This window comes from Tachyglossus aculeatus, chromosome 17 (assembly GCF_015852505.1).
Source record: "Tachyglossus aculeatus isolate mTacAcu1 chromosome 17, mTacAcu1.pri, whole genome shotgun sequence".
Taxonomy (NCBI): domain Eukaryota; kingdom Metazoa; phylum Chordata; class Mammalia; order Monotremata; family Tachyglossidae; genus Tachyglossus; species Tachyglossus aculeatus.
In genome coordinates this window covers 41,352,980-41,367,344 of record NC_052082.1, presented here as the reverse complement: position 1 = coordinate 41,367,344, position 14,365 = coordinate 41,352,980, and the positions used below count along the sequence as shown (strand labels likewise).

The 14,365-nt window shown below is 47.2% G+C and overlaps 1 protein-coding gene across 1 annotated transcript; it reads left to right on the top strand.

The window, feature by feature from the left end:
* Window positions 1-608: 608 nt before the first annotated feature.
* LOC119939548 (C-type lectin domain family 2 member A-like) lies at window positions 609-14,120 on the top strand. Its single transcript, XM_038759643.1, has 5 exons — window positions 609-670; window positions 5,163-5,261; window positions 10,956-11,239; window positions 12,653-12,756; window positions 13,480-14,120. The coding sequence occupies exons 1-5, from the start codon at window positions 637-639 to the stop codon at window positions 13,598-13,600; spliced, it is 642 nt and encodes a 213-aa protein (XP_038615571.1). The 5' UTR covers window positions 609-636; the 3' UTR covers window positions 13,601-14,120.
* Window positions 14,121-14,365: the final 245 nt, after the last annotated feature.

The following is a 14,365-nucleotide window of genomic DNA, read 5'->3' as shown; positions in this document are numbered from 1 at the left end:
TCCTCCTCTGCAAAATTAAGTGCATGTCCTGCTGGTGGTTAGACAGAACTTTCCCCTTCACCATTTCCAAACTTTCTAAGGTTCGTCTAATCCACCAATTACTCTCCCCCCATTCAAAACCTTATTGAAGGCACATCTCCTCCAAGAGGCCTTCCCAGACTAAGCCCCCCTATTCCTCCTCTCCCACTCCCTTCTGAGTCTCCCACTGCCTTTATTCATCGCCCCCTTCCCAGGCCCCCAGCCCTTACTTACATAGGTGATTTATTTATTTATACCCCTGCCTGTCTCCCCCTCTAGACTGTCAGCTCGTTGTGGGCGGGGAATGTGTCTCTTTGTTGATGTAGTGTACTCTCCAAAGGGATTAGTACAGTGCTTTGCACACAGTAGGCGGTCAATAAACTCGAGTGAATGCAGGTTCCTGGACCCAAAAGCGAAAGTCAGAGCGACTTGTGGATCGGAGGAGCCCTCACGCCCGACCCCTTTTCCTCTCCCCACCTCTTCCTCCCCCCAGGACCCACCCCCTCCCCTCCCCTCCCCTTAAACCGCATCCCCCGCCTTCGGCCAGCGGATGTGGAATGAGAAAGAAGAGACACGGGGCCGAGAGATGGAGCCGAAATAAAAGCAGGCGGTGGAGAAATGGGTCTCGGGGGCGGGACCTGGGCCCAGCCAGGTAAGGGGGGCTCCGGGGCTCCCGGGAAAATTGACCAAGAGACCCTCCCCCCTGCACCCCTTCATTCATTCAGTCGTATTTATTGAGCGCTTACTGTGTGCAGGGCACTGAACTAAGCACCTGGGAAGTACAAGTTGGCAACATATAGAGACGGTCCCTACCCAACAGCGGGCTCACAGTCTAGACCCATGACCCATGAAATAGTTCTCCTTTGCAAGCTTCTCCTACAATAATAATAATGATAGCATTTATTAAGTGCTTACTATGTGCAAAGCACTGTTCCAAGTGCCCGGGAGGTTACAAGGTGATCAGGTGATTATTATTATTATTATGGCATTTGTTAAGCGCTTACTATGTGCAAAGCACTGTTCTAAGCGCTGGGGGGGATACAAGGTGATCAAGTTGTCCCACATGGGGCTCACAGTCTTAATCTCTATTTTACAGATGGAGTAACTGAGGCTCAGAGAAGTTAAGTGACTTGCCCAAGGTCACACAGCAGACATGTGGCAGAGCTGGGATTCGAACCCATGACCTCTGACTCCAAAGCCCGGGTTCTTTCCACTGAGCCACGCTGCTCCTTTGCAAGTTCTCCTTTGCAACCCCCTCAAGGAAAGCTGTTGTGATCTTATCTTACAAACAAAGAAACTAAAGCACTGGCCGCCAAAGTAACTCACCTCAAGTCACAGCGGTGGGTTATTGACGAAGGGAAGATTAGAACTCAGGGCTCTGGAGTAGCAGCTTCCGTCCTTAGAGAAGCAGCGTGGCTTAATGGAAAGAGCCCGGGCTTGGGAGTCAGAGGTCATGGGTTCTAATCCCGACCCCGCCACTTCTCAGCTGTGTGACTTTGGGCAAGCCTCTTCACTTCTCTGGGCCTCAGTTCCCTCCTCTGTGAAACGGGTATTAAAACTATGAGCCCCACGTAGGACAACCTGATTGCCTTGTATCAACCCCAGCGCTTAGAACAGTGCCTGGCACCTAATAAGCGCTGAACAAATACCATTATCATTATTATTATTTAAAAGAAAGCAACCCAAACTGTATTGGTTCAGCGCTTACTAGGTGTCAAGCACTGTTCTAGGCACTGGGGGACATGCAGTTAACCAGCCCCTGTCTCACATGGGGCTCACAGGCACTCTTATTTATTGAGCGATTACTATGATTATTATTATATCATTATAATTACGTTATTATTACTGTTATTATTAATCGTATTCATCAATTACTGTGTGCAAAGCACTGTACTAAGCGCTTGGGAGAGCACAATATAACATCAAACGCATTCCCTGATCATAACCAGCTCACAGTCTGGAGGGGGAGACAGGCATCAACATAAAGGCATAGATAAATAAATTGCAGATATATACAGATAATATACATGTGTGTACAAAGCACTGTACTAAGCGCTTGGGAGAGTACAATTCATTCATTCAGTCATTTATTGAGCACTTATACTGTGTGCAGAGCACTGTACTAAGTGCTTGGGAGAGTACAATTCAGCAACAGATAGGGACAATCCCTACCCAACAATGGGCTCACAGCCTGGAGGGGGAGACAGATATTAATGTAAATAAATGAATAAATTAAATAAATAAATTACAGATATATACATATGCATGCAAAACACTATACTAAGTGCTTGGGAGAGTACACTATAGCAACCAACAGACTCGCTCCTGTAATACTGAAGTAACAATCAATCGATTTATCATATTTATTAAGTGCTGACTGTGTCCGGGGCACTGTACTGAGTGCTAGGGAGAGTGGTTTAAAGCTGATGGTAAGGAGTTTTTGTTTGATGCAGAGGTGGATGGGGAACCAGTGGAGGTTCTTAAGGAGTGGGGAAACTTGAACTGAACATTTTTTAGAAAAGTAATCTGGGCAGCTGAGTGAAGTATGGACTGGAGTGGGGAGTGATAGGAGGCAGGGAAGTCAGCAAGGAAGCTGATACAGTAATCAAGTCAGGATAGGATAAGTGCTTAGGTTAACGTGGTAGCACTTGCAAGAGAGGGAGCATTTTAGCGATGTTGTGAAGATTGACGCCAAAGGATTCAGTGATAGATTTAATACATGGGTTAAAAAGAGAGAGGAGTAATGTTGAAGTTACGGTCTTGTAAGACAGGAAGGATGGTAATGTTGTCTACAGTGATGGAAAAGTCGGGAGGATAGGGTTTGGGTGGGAAAACAAGGAGTTCTGTTTTGAACATGTTAAGCTTGAAGTGACAGGAGGACATTCAAGTAGAGATGTCTTGAAGGCGGGCAGAAATGAAGGACAGCAGAGGGGGAGAGAGAACAGGGCTGGCGATGTAGATTTGTGAATCATTTGCAAAGAGGAGGTAGTTTAAGCCATGGGAGTAAATGAGTTCTCCAAGAGAGTGGGTGCAAGCTGGAGAATAGGCGGGGACCCAGAACTGAACCTTGAGGGAGTAAGGGAGTGGGAGGCAGTGGAGGAGCCTGTGAAAGAGACGGAGAATGAGCAGCCAGAGAGGTGGGAGGAGAACCAGGAGAGTCAGAGTAGGAGGGAGAACAGAGACAGAATCTTCATTTTACTGGGGAGGAAATTGACGCACAGAGAGGTTAAATGATTTGCCCAAGGTATCATAGCAGGCAAATGCCAGAAACAAGATTGGAATCCAGGTCCTTTGGTTCCCAGGTCTGTGCTTTAGCCACTAGGCAACACTGCTTCTTATTCTCTTTTCCTCCGTAGCCTCGGCCACATCCACGGTCCCATTCCGGCCTGCTCCCCTCCTGCATGACTCCTAATCCTATAACACCCCTGCACCTTCTCCTCCCCTGTTCTGCCCCCTCCTCATCTCCTCCTCCTATTCCTACCCCTTCTTCACCTCCAGGGACCCTTTCAAGACAATTCCCTGTTTTCCCGTTGCCTCCTATCTTTCCCCACCGCCTCCCATCTTCCCACACCAACCAACATGAATTAAGACATTTATTCAGTGTTTGGTTATCTCCGTTTACTGCCCTTGGCAGAACTTCCCGTCTTTGATGAACTCGTGGAATTAGCCCCAGGTGTGGCTTTCTGTTTAATTTTCAGTGTAATGAGTCAGCAGGGATAAAAGATTCAGACTGTGAGGCTGACCGGATTTAATTAAGCCTTCTGTGGGACAGGGACTGTGTCCAACCCGATTACTTACTATCTACTCCAGCACTCAGTACGACTGACTTGCCTCGCTCTAACAACCCTCACTGTCAGGAAGGTGTTCTTTGTATCAAACCTAAATCCCTCAAGCTTCAGTTTAAACCCACTTCCTCTTCTGCTACTCTCTGAAAATACAAGAAGAGTTGGCCATCATCCTCCATGTAGCAGTATTCATTCATTCATTAAATCATATTTATTGAGCACTTACTGTGTGCAGAGCACTGTACAAAGTACAATTTGGTAGCAGAGACAGTCCCTACCTAAGCGCTTGGAAATGTACACTATAACAGTAAACAGGCACATTCCCTGTTCACAACGAGCTTACTGTCTAGATTAATATAAATAAATAAATTGCAGATATGTACATCAGTGATGTGGGGCTGGGTGAGTGGGTGAATAAAGTGAGCAAGTCAGGGCTATACAGAAAGGAGTGGGAGAAGAGGAAAGGAGGTCTTAGTCACTGTGAAAGGCAGGGAGAAAGTGATGCCCTTGTCTGTAGGAAGACAAGCAGGGGTTAATTTTTGAGGGGGAGCCTGTGTCCAGGGGATTCAGGCAGACTGCCACAGGAGAATAGTTGCTAGGCAGCAAAAGAATCAAACAACTACAGAAGTAGAATGGAGGGAGAAGAGACAGGCTAATTTCATCATCACTGACTACCGGGCCTAAGAATCCCTAAACATAGAGATTTTACCAGTGTACCTACGGTTGCCTCCTCTTTGAAGTAAGAAGGATCAGAATATAATCTCGCTTTTGCCAGTGGGGGCATGATTTTGATACCGCAGTTCTTGTCTAGTCACAGCAACAGTAATTTTTTAATGATATATTTTTTTAAAATGGTATTTGTTAAGCAGTTACCGTGTGCCAGGCACTGTATTAAGCACTGGGGTAGATATGGGCTAAAATCATGTTGGGCACAGTCCATCTCCCAAATGGGGCTCACAGACTAATCCCCATTTTGTGGATAAGGTAACTGAGGCACAAGAAGTTAAGTGACTTGCCCAAGGTCACACAGTAAACAAATGGCAGAGCTGGGATTTGAACCCAGGTCCTCTGATTCCCAGACCCATGCTCTTTCCACTAGGTCTTGCTTCTTCTCACTCCAAGGTGTGTAATGAGGTAGAGTTGGTAAATAGGAGTGGTATCTGATAAACATATAGTCTGCTATTTCCTTATCTGTTATTTATTTTAACATTTGTCTCCCCTTTAGCCTGAAAACTCCTTGTGGGAAGCACTTAGTACAGCACTCTACACCCATTCAGTGTTCAATCAATACCACTGATTGATTGAGTGCATCACATATCCAGGGTAACCTAGGACAATTTGTTCATTTGTATTTTTCAGGTAGCTGGTCCCTGTCCCGAAATGTGATTATTGGCCTTGTCGTGGGGGTAATAGGCCTCATTGTGATTCTGGGAATTGTCCTGGGCGTGACTTTGGGAGGTAAGTAAGCCATTGAGCCAGTACCTCATGTTTCCAGTTTAGGGCTGGGTCTGGCCCTGTGCTGTCCTTCTTTATCTCCCTGCCATGGGACAGCTGGACCTAGGATCAGTAAGAATTCTCCCAGTACCCCATGCTGTGGATCTCCTGCATCTCCTTTCCCTTCAGACCCATAGCAGGGTAGGGGTTTGTAGCTACACCAGAAAGCCAAGTCCTTACAGGCACAAGCCCCCTCCCCTGGTCCTGAATTCTCTTTCTCAGACCCTCTCTTCTCTCAGGGCAGGTGGGCCCTGCAAGGGGGTCTGGATTCTTCCTCTCCTGCCCCCTTCCCCATCTCGACATATGCCCCCTGGGCAGCCTTAGACACGGAACTAAGTGGGTACAGGCTGATAAGAACTTGACTGAAGTGCCACACTGTGCTTATTCCAGGAAGGGCAAAGGAAGACGGAAACTACTGGTATTCCTGGGAATAAGGGTGGGGGCTGGGTCAATAAGGACAAGAGCTGGGAGAGGGAGACTGTGGGGCAGAAAAAATGTTGGGGTGAGCAGGACATGAGTGAGTGGAGCAGGAGAACTGTGTGAGAGGCTGCTTCTTTTCTTCACCATTCCCCTCCTCCCTCTATCCCCCCTCCCCCCTCCCCCCATTTAGGGTAGTTTACAGGTAGTGATTGAGGCTGTGAGGGGGGATGGGGCTGCCTGGGGACAAACAGGAACCTCCGTCCATCAGCTCCAAGGCTGTCCACTAGTTCCCTGCATCTCTCCTTCAGCTGTCTTCATCTACTCCTCCTAGCTCTCACTCTTTCCTTCTTACAGCCTCACCTGCTAACTGTATCTCACTCTTTCCTCTCCTTCCTACAGCCCCTGGAACAACCTGTTCTCCTAGGAGGGAAATCCTTCCCTCCAAGTTCGCCAATTCCTCCAAACCACCTCTTCTTCCTTTTAAATCCCAACTAAAATAAATCCCACCTTATCACCCGTCACGCAGGCACGGGTTCGAGGGTCGGTTAGGTGAGATTGAGAGGCCGCGGTCAGAAAGGCTGAACCATGCAAGATTTATTCCTCACTTCCTTTTCGGGAGGAATATATTTATTTAGTTACTCGCATGTGGCGAAGCACCTAGCTCCCACCCCATGAAAGCTTCCCACTCAGGAGAAATACACTTGTGCAGCCAGCACAGTCCCCAACTTCTACCAGCTTGTGGAAACACCGGTTGACTCCAGGGGCTACCTTTCAAATACCTCGGCAATTGAGCTTTCTCTCCAGGAATATTCACTTCTCCTTGCTCCAGCAAGGAGGTCCTATCGGTCACTCGGCACCACTCAGGGTCCGACAGAGTGGGCATCCCCAATTGTGGGTACAGGTGACTCACTATATCGGCGTGACAGAGTTCCAACCTACTACCAAGAGTTTGTGGAGACCCCCTCTACCTTGCTACTTCCCAATCATCTTCCCTTCCGTTGGCCACATTTGGGGGGAAAAAAGATCTTGTGACAAGACCCATTCATTCATTCATTCAATCGTATTTATTAAGCGTTTACTGTGTGCAGAGCACTGTACTAAGCGCTTGGGAAGTACAAGTTGGCAACATATAGAGACGGTCCCTACCCAACAAGGGGCTCACAGTCTCGAATTTTCTCATTCCGATAAATGTTTGTCCTTATTGCTCACCCAGCCCTCAGGGGTTGGTAGCACCTGGAGGAATGGGAGTGTGTTTGTTTAGCCAAATTGCTTCCTGTTGCTCACTACCAGCCCCTCCAGCGTTAGTGAGCATAAACTGGTTAGCCTGGCCAAGGCCTGGCCGATCACTCATCTTCCCCAGAATGCCTTCTTTAACTGCTTCCCAACATCCCATTTATATCATTCCAGCATCTTCCTCGTGGACTTGGTACCTTTTTTAAGTACTTATATTCCAATGTCCATTTATGTTACTGCAGTTATTATTTCTTTTGTCGCTTCAGCTGTTTCATCTGTGTGGGTTCTTCCTACTTCCTCCTGCTTTCACTAACTGTAAATACTTAGTCTTTCCCCCATATTGGACTGTATGCTTCCTGAAGGTAAGGAGTGAGTGCCTTTATTGCTTTCTGCTTTCCCAAGTGCTTAGCCCAGGGCCTAGCATTCAGTAAGCACTCGGTAAATACCACTGATTGGTTTTAATGGATCAGTAGGAGGTTTAAGTAACTTTCATAGCTGGCAGTCTGGCTCTACCATCATTCGCACTGGAAATACACTTAGGTGTCTCAGGAGAGTCAGCATAACCCAGTTTTTGATGATGCTGATAGAGTGGTACGTTCTTAACCTTGACTATTTCCTCTATTCCAGTCTATTATTTATCTCCCGCTGTAGGGTGGTATATTCTTAAACTCGACTATTTCCTCTATTCCAATTTATTATTTTCTCTCCCCCTGTAGATTGTAAAATCCACGTGGGCAGGGATTGCATCAATAACTCATGTTTTTGTACTTTCCCAAGTGTTTAGTGCAGTAATATACCTGCTGTAAATTCTCCATAAATACTATTGATAATAATAATGATAATTGTGGTATTTGTTAAGTACTTACTGTATGCTAGGCACTGTACTAAGCACCGAGGTAGATGCAAGATAATTGGGTTGGACATAGTCCTTGTCCTTTTTAGAGTTTATAGTCTTAATCCCTGTTTTACAAATGAGGTAACTGAGTCACAGTGAAGTGACTCCCTCAGCCCCATAATACTTAAGTACATATCTGTAATTCATTTATTTATATTAATCTCAGTCTCCCTCTCTACACTATAAATTCACTGTGGACAGGGAACATGTCTACCCAACTCTGTTATATTGTGTGCACAAACACTTAAGTGCTCTGAACACAGTAAGTGCTCAATTATAAGATTGATTAAAAATAGTGGCTGTGTGGACGGAGAGGATAGGGTGGATCTGGGAAATGTTGGGAAGGAAAAAGAAAAGAATCAAGAATGATGCCAAGGTTGCAAGCGTTAGAAACAAGGAAGATGGTAGGATTGTCAGTTGCGGTGAGCCACTTAGGTGGAGGAGAGGATTTAGCAGTAACGATGAGTTCAGTTTTCAGCATATCATCTTGAAATGCCAGAGACAGGTGACAGACACGTAAGGAACAACGAAACAATAAAACACTAAACAATAAAAAGAAAAAACAAATGCACAAAATAAAAACAAAATTCAGTAGGCTGCTGTGGCTAGAGGAGCAGAATTTTTGGCTCCTGGAGGCTCAAAGTCCAAGGTACACCTGTGATCACTGCGAACACTGCGGCAGCCCCCAGTTGTCCTTGGATTTTGTGGAGGCCTCTTGCAGCAACTGGTTTTCTTTTTCCCACTGGGGCAATGGAAGGCAGGTCAGGATGGCATCTCCTTCGTACTGCAAAGGAGTGCCAGTGTGACTGCCTCTAAGAGGGACACCGAGTTACCTTCTTGCTGCAGTAGAGTTTGTCTTGCTCCTCCTTCTCCCTGGTCCCCACTGCCCATTTCTCCCCCATTCCACTCCCCTGTCCCACGTGCTGTACACTCAGCATGTGCTCAAGAAACATCTCTGACGGATTAATGTTTGGTTATCTGAACAAAATTAAACATCATTCATTTGTTTAACCTTTTTTTAAAAATAGAGTTTGTTATGTGCCAGGCACTGTACTAAGTGCTAGGTTAGATAAGAGATAATCAAGTTGGAAACAATCTCCATCCCATATCGGGTTCACAATCACAATCCTCATTTTACAGATGAGATAACTGAGGCAGAGAAGTTAAGTGACTCGTCCAAGGTCACACAGCAAACAAGTGGTGGACCTGGGACTAGAAGTTGACATCCAAGTCTGCAGCTCGATTGACTAGTTGCAGTAAATTAATCAATCAATGGTATTTATTGAGCTCTTACAGTGTACACAGCACTGTACTAAGTGCAATGCAGAGTACAGTATAACAGAGCTTGCAGTCAACAGGGGGAGAGAGGCATTAATATAAATAAATAATTTATAATTTATAGATTTTATAGTAGAAAGGGCTAATAGGGAGGAGCAGGAAGGATAAAGAGCTTGGTTAAGTAATACACTGTAAGCTTCTGAATCATTTAAAGATCTAATTGTAAATTTTGACACTAAATGGCTACATTCTCAACCAAGGTATTTGGGGCCCACTGGTGCTCTTTCGAAGTGGAAAATACGCACACAACTTTGAGTTTACCTTCGGTTTAGGCTGGCATATCAATCAATCAATGGTATTTATTGGGCATTTACTAGGCCCAAAGCACTGTACTAACCTCTTAGAAGAGTCCTGTACGTTTCAATCAGGATGCTGTAGAAGCAGCATGGCGTAGTGTGCCTTGGAGTCAGAAGGTCATGGGTTCTAATCCCAGCTCTGCAACTTGTCTGCTGGGCAAGTTACTTCACTTCTCTGTGCCTCAGTTACCTCATCTGTAAAATGGGGATCGAGACTGTGAGCCCCACATGGGACAGAGACTGTGTCCAACCTGATTTGCTTGTATCCACCCCAGTGGTCGGTATAGTGCCTGGCACATAGTAAGTGCTTAACAAATACCATAATGATGATGATTATTATAATTAATCAATCAATCCATTGTGTTTATTGAGTGACTACACTGGGCAGAGCCCTGTACTAAGCATTTGGAAGAGTACAAATTAATAGAGTTGGAACAATAAAATAGAGTTGGAATATGACTTTTGTTTTCCCCAACCTCATTGTCATACAACAGGGTTGGGGTTGTACCATGCAGTTAATCCATCTTTCTGGTCAGAGATCCTAATGTTTGGCAAATTCTGTGAGATTAATGGTTTTACAGGTGGCTGCACAAAGTGATTTTTCCATTTTTCAATTCAGCTAAAACTCGATTTCAGCACTGCAAGTAATGTGGGGACAGGAGGAGGGAAGGAGGCAGGGTGGAACAGGGTGCTACTTGGGCGTATCAGGCCAGAGGCAGGATGTGGGCAAGAGGTTGGCAGCGAGATAGGCAAGGTCGAGACACAGTGAGAAGGTTAGCATTGGAGGATTGAAGTGTGCGGCCTAGGTTGTAGCAAGAAGGTAGTGAGGCGAGGAAGGAGGGGACAAGGTGGTGGAGTGCTTTAAAGCTAATGGTGAGGAGTTTTTGTTTGATGTGGAGATGGATGGGCAACCACTGGAGTATTTGGAGGATTAGGGTGACATGTCCCGAATGTTTTGTAGAAAAATGATCTGGGCATCAGAGTGAATTCTGGACTGGAGAAGGAAGAGACAGGAGGCTGGGAGGTCAGCAAGGAGGCTTGATGCAGTACCCCAGGTGGGATAAGATGAGTGATTGTATTAATGTGGAACGAGAACCTAGTTCCCTCAGGGCTGTGGTGAAGACTCTTTCCATGTCACCGAAGGGTCAGTCCCCCTCCTTCCCTGCAGGAAAAGCAGTGTGGTTTAGTGAAAAGAGCCCAGGCTTGGAAGTCAGAGGTCATGGATTCTAATTCCGGCTCTGCCACCTATCAGCTGTGTGACTTTGGGCAAGTCACTTCATTTCTCTGTGCCTCAATTCCCTCATCTGTAAAATGGGGATTAAGTCTGTGAGTGCCACATGGGACAAACTGATTACCTTGTATCTACCCTAGCATTTAGAACAGTGCTTGGCGCATAGTCAGTACTAAACAAATACCATCATTATTGTTATTATTATTCCGTCAGCCTCTCCCCATGTGTCACTGTCTCTGTTTCAGGGAAGAAAACCCCAGATCCATCTGTGCCCCACAGCACCACTCAGACTCAGTCTCTGCGTTCCTCTCCACATCCAACTTCGCTTCCAACTCTACCTCCACCTCCACCTCCGACTCCGACTCCGACTCTATTTTCGACTCCAAGTGCAGTTAAATGTTCATCAGGCTGGTTGGAAGTAAACGAGATGTGCTTCTTTCTTTCTACCGAAACCAAGGACTGGGAGGGGAGCAAAAACTCCTGTAAGGGTAATCAGGTGACTCTCGCCAAAATGACCAGCATGCAATTGGTAAGGAGACCGGCTCAGTTTGCTTTGCTCATTAGCAGTGTGCACAGAATACTGATTTTTGATTTCTGAGGGAAAATAAGAACCAGCCAAAGGGATTTCCTTCCGGTGCTCCCAGAGCAGTGCCACCATTTGGGCTTTGCCTCCTGAAGAATGATGTTCCTTCTGGGTGATTAGCTAAACCTACAGCCCCACCTTCCTCCTCTGTCACTGAAGAGTTTTGAAAGCCAAAGTTTGGGGAGACTGGGGATAGTCCAGGAGTCAAGAAGGAGGGCATGGAGAGAGAGGGCAGGATTGTTTATGCGGTCACAGGTGAACCTGGGGCAGTGGGTTGTCAAGCTCGTGTTGTTTTGTTAGGAGGGGAAGCTCTCCAGTCTGGTGTGGAAACTCTCCCAATCTCCACCGCCATGATCATACCAGATCATGGACTCCAGGCCAGTGGTCATTTCCCTCTCCCACATTGACGAAGATATTCATGTTACTGTGTGACTCCCTATCTATCTCCCCCCAAACTCGTACCCCTTTCATCCAGTCCTCTGCCCCTTTCCCCTGGTCCTTCCTGTGGCCTGTTTTCCGGGATCTCTCCATCTGCACTCCGTGGTGTCCTCTAGCCTGGATGAGCTATAGCTTCCTTACACCCCTCTGGTTTAGTTCCATCTCTCAGCCTTCTCACTGGGTGTGTGTTTGTATGTGCTCTGAGGAGGAGGGCTTGTGAAGTAGACATTGGATGTGGCTTTGACAAGAATTGTCGAGGGAGACAGGCCTCCTTCTCCATCACCCATTCTTCTGTTCCTCTCTCCTTTCTCTTCTTGAGGATTATTTCTCCCATTCACACTCCGGTACCTGCCTCATTCTCACTTCAGTGGCCACTCTCACTCAGCCCTCTTTACCCTCCCCATTTCCTCTGCCTTCCTCTGGTCACTCTCCACATCCCTCTGCTCCATTTTTTCCAGGTATTTGTTAAAGCACTTACTATGTGCCAGGCACTGTTTTAAGCACTGGAGTAGATCAAAGGTAATCAGGTTGGACCCAGTCCCTGTCCCACATGGGGCTCACAATCTTCTTCCTCATTTTACAGATGAGGTAACTTAGGCACTGAGAAGTTAAATGACATTCCCAGGCAGACCAGTGGCAGGACTGGAATTAGAACCCAGGTCCTTCTCACTTCCAGGCCCGTGCTGTATGCACTAGGACAGGTTACTTTATTCACCCCGTATCTGAGCCACAGGCTCCTAGTGTCATTCAGACTAGCCACCTGTCAGTCAAAGGCTTTATCCACAGACCAGACTTGATCTGGCCACACAGAGTGGGTGGGAGCTCAGAAGCTGAGATGAGGGGCCAGAATGTGGATCGAGTGAGGCGATGGGGCCCGGAGAGAACCGGGGATATTGTGTGTTCATCTGTGCTTTGTCCCAGGAATACCTCAAGACTCAGGTGGGCACCTCTGATTACTGGATTGGACTGAGCAAGAAAAGTGATTCAGACTGGAGATGGATTGATGGCTCAGCACTCAACAACATGTGAGTTCAAAGACTTGTCTTCCCTCCCCACAACTGAGTGATCGGGCCTCCCTCCCCTCAGGGCCCCCAGCCTTGTTACCTGACACCAACTGGAGTTCACCCCAAGCCTTTGCGGATTGGGGCTGCTCTCCATCCCTAGAGCTGACACACTGCCGGCACACAGAGTTTGCCTCTGTCGGTGACTTTTTTTAACGAAATGTTGTTCTGTGAAGTTGCCATTCAGAGGGAACCTATCAATCAGGATAGCAAATCTTCCCTTAAGACCAGAGTCAGAGGTGTTAAGAGACCAGGGGAGAATTATTCCCTCAGACTCCAAACCCTGGGATGAAATTCAGGCTCTCTGTCCCCTGGGAGTTGGTCTGGACTGTGTCTCTCAGGTTTGGGAGCAGTTTGGCCTTCATTGCTTGGATGTCAGTTGTGCATGAACTTCAGGCTGGGTACAGGAGGAGGGGATTTCTGGATTGGGGCTGTGAGGAAGTGGCTGGAGACTTTGCAGTGGCTGGGGGTCACCCAGCATTTTTAGCAAGGGTGGGACAAGGAGACTGAACTGTCCGCTCTCTGGGCCCATGGGTTCACCCTGCACAAGCCCGGGACCATTTTGGATTACCTCAGTTCCAGAAAGGAGAGGCAGGGAAAGAAGTCCTCGACCTCACTTGGCTCTCCTTCCTCAGAGGACAAGTCTATCCATCGATCACTCTGGACTGACGGTGTATTCTGTTCCAGGTTCGCCATCCGGGGAGCTGGGGATTGTGCCTACTTGGATTCCAGCAGCGTCAACAGTGCCGGATGCAGCCAGCCTAGAAGGTGGATTTGTTCCGGGCCACTTGCAAGTTCCTCAGGCTAAGAAAATGCTCCATCGTGGGGCCCTCACATTAAACGTTGTGGAAGGATGGTTCTGTCAAGGGGCTTAACACCCACCTCCTTTGGTTCCAGAGACTGTGTTACAGGTCACAACGAAGCATTTCTGAAATGACTCTTGTGTCTTCTCCCACGGACCATCAGCAGTACTTCTCCCTCAGCTCCTCAGCAGGGGCCATTACTTCCTTCATTTTCCCCCTCTCCCCCTCCAGATGCTCCTCCTGACTTTCCCTCAGGGATCCCCCTACTCCCTGCCCCAGGTCTTTGTACCAGAACTCTACTGGGGACTCAGTTTTTGCAGGCATGGAAAGCTGCCCCAACCCCTGCTCTTCCTCTCCTTCTGAGGGCCTGTAGCTGCCTGTGCCCGGGGCCAGCCAGGGTACAAGGCTCCCTGGTCATTTGTGGGGACCCATTGGTGCCCATTGACTAGTGAGCAGAAGGCAATCTGCTACAAGTCAAAACTCACCCTTGCTGGGCAGCAGCGACATTGGAGAGAGTCGAGGGTGGAGACGCAAGTTTACTGCATGGAAGGAGGCAATGGTAAACCACTTCCATATTTTTACCAAGAAAACTCTATGGATATATTATGGAGCAGTTGCAGATGGAGAGCGGAGCGTTCTGGGAGAGATATGTCTGTGGTGTCGCTAAGGGTCAGAAATGACTCGACGGCATAAGACAAGAATTCTTTTTTCTTTTGTCTTCTATTCATTCAGTCATATTTCATTCAATCAAATTTCATTCAGTTGTATTT

Excerpts from the sequence above, each read along its gene's own strand:
- LOC119939548 (XM_038759643.1), top strand. The coding sequence starts at position 637 with ATGGGTCTCGGGGGCGGGACCTGGGCCCAGCCAG. Across the intron at positions 5,262-10,955 it reads CCTGGGCGTGACTTTGGGAG|GGAAGAAAACCCCAGATCCA; the intron begins GTAAGTAAGCCA and ends TCTCTGTTTCAG. Across the intron at positions 12,757-13,479 it reads GGCTCAGCACTCAACAACAT|GTTCGCCATCCGGGGAGCTG; the intron begins GTGAGTTCAAAG and ends ATTCTGTTCCAG.